Raw genomic sequence first — 8,114 nt, forward strand, 5'->3', positions numbered from 1 at the left:
CTCGGTTCATTTTCCTACATGGTTATTTTCCCTTATGTTGTCACCATAGCTCTCAACTGAGTATGTAATGTCCGGTTATACCCGAACTTAGCCTTCCTTACTTGTTTTTGTTTGTTTTTATTTGAATTCGTCTTAAGACTTGTCGTGGTTCTCTCTACACCTTCAAAGGCGAAGCTAAAACGAAGCTATACGAGGTGAAAGCCAAGGAAAATTTATACAAGGTGATGACAAAGCGAGTTTAACTCAATTCGCCGTGCAGAAGAATATTAAATCAAAACAAAATTTGTATTGATTTTGATTAACTAACATATCGTTGTAGCAACGCGTTGTATGGAAAATATCAAGAAGATGCAATCAGCAGGTGGGATAACATCAGATGTTACTGAATTCGTCTTGGGTGAAGGCAAAGCAAATTCAATTCAATTCAATTCGCCGCAGAACGACAGCTTAAAAGAAAAATTTCGTTAATTTCCCCTTACTCACGTCCTGCTGCACCAAGGCGAATTCGCCACCAATTCGCCGTGCAGAAGAACGTCAAGTTAAATGAAAATTGTCTTTGGTTTCGATTAACTGACATATTATTGCACCAAAATTATCAAGAAGAAGCAATCAGCTGTTGGGATCACAATACCTGGTACTGAACTCGCCTTGTGCTGCGCCAAATTTTGCCTGGAAGATCACAATAACAAGCAATCAGCCGATGGCAAAACATCACCTTACTTATACTGAACTCGCATTGCGCGAAGCCGCATCCATTTTTTACTTACTTCACACAAGTTTTTAGTTTTGAAATTTTGAGACAATTTTTAAAGAAAAAATATTAAAACTTACTTTTTCTATGCCTTTTAATAAACAATTAAGCTATTTATTATTTAACAAGCAACATCTTCTTCGCTTTATACAGTTTGTGCAATTTGTATAACAAATATTTTTTTTTTTAATTTGTACAAAAAGGGTTTAGTTAAGTTATAGAACAGAATAAAAGGTAATGTAGAAACCTTAAAAATATCAGATAAAAATTGTTAAGTTCAAAGAGTTGTAAAATTAAATTTCCTCTTTTAATAGCCTCTCCAAAAATGTTAAATACTTCGTAATTGAGCGCAGGTTTCATCAATACCATCACATTTACTTCTTTATTATCAACGCTGAAACTCAATGAAAATGATGTAAAGCATGATGATCAAAATGATCATGATGATGATATGGATCTAAAGAAATTGGATGATATGCTTTGATTATTGGCGCAGGGTGATAAGTTTTGATAATTGGATGTACGACAGTCTTCAATACAGGCACTACAACTGGTTTGATGATTGGCGCGCTATGTATGACTGTGGAGCTTTGATGTGAGATGGCTGCTGGTATATGCACATATTTAGTCAAATGCAACGGCTCGTGATGATGATGCAGCAAAGGATACTCAATGTGGGGATAATGGCCATGTAGATAACCCGGACGTGCGCTAGCTAAAGCGAAGATTGTAGATATGATAAGAGACTGAAAAGAAAGAAAAAATTGGTTTATATATGTATGCACGTAAGCAACCTTTTGAATAGAATTGAAAATGAAAACTGAAACTTTTGTTGTATTTGCAACCTATTTTGTATACTTAATAGACAACGTTGTGATCAACGAATGGCATGCATTCAAACTTTAAGATGTATGCACGAGCCCGTCTCTACGTGGCTAAATGCAAGAAAGAAACAAATACAAGGAAAGCTTGCCTTTGAAAGTTGAAAACGATTTCGCAAGTTGACTCTCACACCCGCTCCCCGAGAGCACAAGTCCACGAAACGGTACCACCGCTGACGAAAAAATTGCTTACGGATCACCACGGAAAAACAGCTGGTGCTGTAAATAAAGCCGCGTTGCAACCTAAAAAAGGAACTCTATTTCACTCAATGTGAACACTATCGTAAGTTGAAGGAAGTGAAAGGCCTTTTTTAGGAGGAAAGACTAGAGCAAGGGTTTGGATCGCCAAATTGTGAAACTCCTGGAGAAACGTCTAACAAAAAGAACTATCTTATTATGTGTGGCAGACTGATCCATAATACGAAATGTATTGAGGAGCTTTGCCTTAGGAGCTAAGTTATGCCTATACTGTGAAATCTAACGGTAAACACCTCATTATTGAAGAAAATACTGCTTTCAAAGATATCGCTTAAGCCGCTGATATAGCTCTAACATTAACCAGAAAACATTTTCCGAGTCTAGGTGAGCTACTGCTGACCGCATTTATACTCCTAAATGACTGATTCCAAGTAAGTGACCTCAAAGGGAAACCTGCAAAAACTGAAATGGTTCTATTCACCAGAAAACTTTCGTCAAGTAGATTTTACTACACCGACAATTCCTCTAAATAACAAAATCATCAGAGTCCCTGAGCAACACAAACGCGCTGATATCTCCACTCCGAGCCAAAATCCACAGCAGCTTTCTCGGAGGGTTTCAAAATTAATGACAATGTGGGTAGTTGTATCTTCTCAAAAGATGTTTCGATCTCCTCAAGTATTTCGCTGTCGAGCTCTTGGAGCGCCTTTCACGGCCCATGTCATTTACTCAAACTGTCAAGCAGCAATCGGAACTATTTAAGTAGGGGGGGGGGGGGGCTTCTTTGAAAGTAGAAATCGATTGCAGACAGTCGCTAAATGAAGCCTCTCGTGCACCACAATGGTGATGTTGTGACAGTGGTATACCAGGAACCTGTGAACTAGCGATAAAAGCCAATGAACAGGCTGCGTTAAATCAGTTAAGGTACTTCGCTTTTCTTTGCCACTTCCTCTTGTCTATATTTACCGGGAAAATGAATGTCAGAAGGGCATTTGAGCCCATTACTTAGCTTCGCCTATACGAAAGGAAAAAGCGAAAGATCTATCTAAATTTTTTCTTATTTGGTCCATTGTTTGGATACTGTCTGTTGGATGTTCTCGGAGAACGCATAGGAAACCTTACGAATAAATTCCGCCGAAGCTGTAGAGATGACGAGGAGAAAGAAAGTGTTGATGATTCCTCAGAAGACGCCGTATTCTAGGCAGGACATGCATCGAATATCTGAACAAATAATTTATCGAGTGTTTACCGAAGTTTGGCTCTATTGAAATTGAATGTATTCTGCGCTACATTAGACGGGCAAATCGTTTGAACTTTTTAGGTATATAAAGGAGGAAGAGAATTAGCTCATTCATTGGCATCACAATAGCGAAGCTAGTTGTTGTTGTTGTAGCGTTAAGGTTGCTCCCCGAAGGCTTTGGGGATTGTATTCGATGTAATGGCCCTTTGCCGGATACGGATCCGGTACCCTCCGGTACCACAGCACCATTAAGGTGCTAGTCCGACCATCTCGTGAACAATTTATGTGGCCACATTAAACCTTCAGGCCATTCCCTCCCTCCCCACCCCCAAGTTCCATGAGGAGCTTGGGGTCCCCAGAGCCTCGTCTGTTAGTGAAACATGATTCGCCGCGAATAGGTGAGGTTGACAATTAGGTTTGGAGAAGCTATATATTGCGCTGGTAACCTAAAGGGTTGCGCTACACAGTCCCTTGAATCTGGTATATTAGTCGCCTCTTACGACAGGCGTACCTACCGCGGGAATATTCTGACCCCCTAACCCGCTGGGGTGGAGCAAAGCTAGTCTTAGTGTATACCACGGCATTGCTGGGGGAGCGCTATAACTAAGCCCAACCTAAGCTAGGTCAGGTTACGTGATAGCTGCCCTGATAGGGGAAGTTCACTTGGACAACAATATGTTACGTTGTGATACCACATAGAATAAAATAACGGCGACGTAGATAAAGCTCCTTACAGAATCGCAGGGTAGCAACGATAAAGATATCGATCTCATCCTTGGATAAATCCTCTGGAGATCTAAGTGCGGGGGAAATACTTTCACCTAGTTCTGGGAAAAGGAGGGCAATCAAGAATAAATTGATTTGATGATTGAACCTCATCATCCTCCATGCAGCTACAGAAGGATGGAGTTTTCAGTATATTGAGACGTACTATATGGATATTATATCGACAGACCTCCTGTCATACACTTCCGGCCAGAAAGATATTGCTACCCTGCAAGGGGTGGTATCCGCCCAACGGTTACTGAGCTGATTCGAGGCCCTGCTATGGAGGTGCAAAACACAGGTGGCCAGCGGAATCCCGAAATCCCTACAGTCATCTTCATCCAGTTCAGTTGTACTAATGCGGGTTAAGATATCCGTTTGACAGTTGCCCGTGATATCACTATGGCAAGGAACCCACATAATCTTAATTATAAAATAGTTCAATGCAATCGCAAGCGAGGTCAGGCACTCCCAGACCATCCTCGATCCTGTAGTTCAACTCAAGGTCTTGATAGCCTCTTGGCTATCAGAGTAGATATTAAATTCTCTAACCGTGGCAGCACTGGATAGCATTTCATCCACCGTATCCTTAATCACAGCAACTTCTGCTTGGAATTTACTGCAAGGAACAACCAATTTAAACTTGCGACTTACATTTAGCTCTTGACCACCAACTTCGACCCATCCGTCAACAAGTTAACGGGTCCTCTACCCTAGATGATTTCTCTTCCCCACACCTCTCTCGGGGGAACGACTGGTGTGAAAGTTGTATAGGGAGCAGTTGTCGGCATACAATAGTCCACCCTGTTCGAACAGCAAGCTATGCTCCACGAATTCTCAGTCTTAATTCCACGGAATACTGATGTCTTGGATATAGGCTGATCTAACATGTTTTTGCCGTCTAGAGATAAAAAAAAATACGCACTCAAACAGCGTTTAAAATAAGTATCGGAGTGCTTGTGATTTTTCCAAGCTTAAATTTGTACAAAACTCTTAATACGATTCAATGTTGCGGAATCAATAACCCGATTAGGTTGAACCTGCCGTTCAATAAAGACCTCACATAAACTAAATGTGTTCATAGTGTAATAGCCCGCTTACAAACGCTTTAAAATCCATGGTAATCCTTCTTCCAAATTTCACTTTGACCATTTCTCGTCGTCCATCCAACACTTACCAGCTTAAACATTTTCACCTGCAACTCTCTGCTTATTTTCTGAACAGCGTATAATCCTTCTTTTCAGTCCTTTAATCCTTTGCGAAAACAAGCAGCACAGCTAACCTTTTTCTGTGTATTTTCTCTTTACGATTTTTGCACTTGATTATTTTGTTTAAACCGTTTTTTTTTCTGCGTAACGTTGCAATTTGAATGAGAACACCAACTGATGGCATCAAATGACGATTCAAGCTCTTTTATATTTTAACTTTTAAATGTTGAAAAAAGTGTATTTTTGCAGTAACTAAAACCATTGACAAAGTTTTTTTTTTACCGCAGCAGCAACATCAGCAGCCTCAGTCAGCGGTGGTAACAATAGCGCAATATGTGCAATAGCGGCGCCAACAACAATAGCAAGAACTGATAAACAAAATTTTTTGTTGCAATAATAATTGGCCTCAACAATTATCGCTATTGTTGTTGTAGGCGCTATTTCAGCTTCTGTTACTACTTCTGTTGCTGCCACAATTGATTGTTGTTGAAGCAGCAGCTGTTTCATAGAAAACTATACACATACATATTTACATACATTGGTACTTGTCGGCTTATTGAAGGTAAGTACTTAGCGCTGTTTTCCCTGGTACGTTGTTCGTTTGTTTTTTGTTAGTGTAATCGCATTTAAGTCGTCTCTATTACATGTGAATACATAAGTACATACATACATACATACATAGGTATATGCCAATATATGTATATAGTCACTTCTGACTTCATGTTAGCCATGTCGGCGGCAAGCCATTCTATTTATGCTAGCGTTTATTCCGTTGTTTATTCATTCATTCTTTCACATATTAGCGGTAAAACCCATACAAATGCACAACTTGATATTTACAAAGACTGATCGAAGAATAAAAATGTTGCAGGGACGAAGAATATTGAGAAGCAAGCTTCACAAAACCTCTAGTAGGTCACATTCACCACTTACCACAGTAGAATTTGTTAAACTGCCACTGTCTGTATTTATTATTTAACAATTATTTGTACACTTTTAATTCAGTTATGTGTTCACAATTTACATTTTTACACTCTAAAACTACAATCAGTGTATTTTGTGTGCTTAGATTATGTTAAAAATTGTGTTAAAGTTTTTGGTGTGGTGGAAGTGCTTTCCACCGAAGTTCGCGGCTGCAACATTTTATTCTTCGATCAGTCTTTGATATTTATTCACCCAACAAATATTCAGTAGTTATTTTGCATCCGTTGCTGTTAGAAAATCAAAAACCAAACAAAAATAACAAAAAGTAGCAGACAGAGTGCTAATAAATACATGTTATATACCCAGTAGTGGGAAATGTTCATTTCTATCGGATGTATGTTACACGTTTTATAATTTCGTAACTAGGCTAATGTTTCCAGACACCTTTTCTTGTCCAAAAATTTATTTGCCTACGTTGAAAAAGTGGGCCTCGCCTTTCTCTCTCTATACCATTGTTGTCTACTTTTTTCTATACACAGCTGAGCAGAGCTCACAGAGTATATTAACTTTGTTCGCATAACGGTAATCCGTAACGGAATAAACTAATCGAGATAGATATAGACTTCTATATATCAAAATGATCTGGGTCAAAAAAGAAATTCATTTAGCTATGCCCGTCCGTCCGTTCGTCTGTCCGTCCGTCTGTAAACAAGATAACTTGAGTAAATTTTGAGGTATCTTGATGAAATTTGGTATGTAGGTTCTTGGGTGCTCATCTCAGATCGCTATTTAAAATGAACGAAATCGGACTACAACCACGCTCACTTTTTCGATATCGAAAATTTCGAAAAACCGAAAAAGTGCGATAATTCATTACCAAAGACGGATAAAGCGATGAAACTTGGTAGGTGCGTTAACCTTATGACGCAAAATAGAAAATTAGAAAAATTTTGGACAATGGGCGTGGCACCGCCCACTTTTAAAAGAAGGTAATTTAAAAGTTTTGCAAGCTGTTATTTGGCAGTCGTTGAAGATATCATGATGAAATTTGGTAGGCACGTTACTCCTATTACTATATGTGTGCTAAATAAAAATTAGCGAAATCGGATGACGAACACGCCCACTTTTAAAAACAATTTTTTTTTAAAGTCAAATTTTAACAAAAAACTTAATATCTTTACAGTATAAAAGTAAATTATGTCAACATTCGACTCCAGTAATGACATGGTGCAACAAAATACAAAGATAAAAGAAAATTTCAAAATGGGCGTAACTCCGCCCTTTTTCATTTAATTCGTCTAGAATACTTTTAATACCATAAGTCGAACACAAATTTATCTGTTATATCTGATAACTGTTTTCTGTGAAAATGGGCGAAGTCGGTTGAAGCCACGCCCAGTTTTAATACACAGTCGACCGTCTGTCCTTCCGCTCGGCTGTTAACACTATAACTTGCGCAAAAAACGATATATCTTAACTAAACTTGGTTCACGTTCTTATCTGAAGTCACTTTATCTTGGTATAAAATTTGGCCGAAATCCGACTATGACCACGCCCACTTTTCCGATATCGAAAATTACGAAAAATGAAAAAAATGCCATAATTCTGTACCAAATATGAAAAAAGAGATGACACATGGTATTTGGATTGGTTTCTTGACGCAAAATATAACTTTAGAAAAAACTTTGTAAAATGGGTGTGACACCTACCATATTAAGTAGAAGAAAATGAAAAAGTTTTGCAGGGCGAAATCAAAAGCCCTTGGAATCTTAGCAGTAATACTGTTCGTGGTATGACATATATAAGTAAATTAGCGGTACCCGATAGAAGATTTTCTGGGTCACCCTGGTCCAAATTTTGTTCGATATCTCGAAAACGCCTTCACATATACAACTAAGGCTACTCCCTTTCAAAACGCTAATTAATACTTTGAATTTGATACCCATATCGTACAAACACATTCTAGTGTCACCCCTGGTCCACCCTTATTGCGATATCTCGAAAAGGCGTCTACCTATATAACTAAGGCCCACTACGTTTTAAATAATCATTAACACCTTCCATTTGATACACATGTCATACAAACACATTCCAGGGTTACCCTAGGTTCATTTTGCTAAATGGTGATTTCCCTTTATTTTGTCTCC

The 8,114-nt window shown here is 38.6% G+C and overlaps 1 protein-coding gene across 1 annotated transcript; it reads right to left on the reverse strand.

The window, feature by feature from the left end:
* Nucleotides 1-828: 828 nt before the first annotated feature.
* LOC137233533 (uncharacterized) lies at nucleotides 829-5,204 on the reverse strand. Its single transcript, XM_067756623.1, has 2 exons — nucleotides 5,013-5,204; nucleotides 829-1,497 (listed from the first exon to the last, which is right to left on the reverse strand). Exons 1-2 carry the CDS (start codon nucleotides 5,022-5,024, stop codon nucleotides 1,153-1,155), a joined length of 357 nt encoding a protein of 118 aa, XP_067612724.1. The 5' UTR covers nucleotides 5,025-5,204; the 3' UTR covers nucleotides 829-1,152.
* Nucleotides 5,205-8,114: the final 2,910 nt, after the last annotated feature.

The sequence above is a fragment of the Eurosta solidaginis genome, chromosome 5, assembly GCF_040869045.1.
Source record: "Eurosta solidaginis isolate ZX-2024a chromosome 5, ASM4086904v1, whole genome shotgun sequence".
Classification (NCBI taxonomy): domain Eukaryota; kingdom Metazoa; phylum Arthropoda; class Insecta; order Diptera; family Tephritidae; genus Eurosta; species Eurosta solidaginis.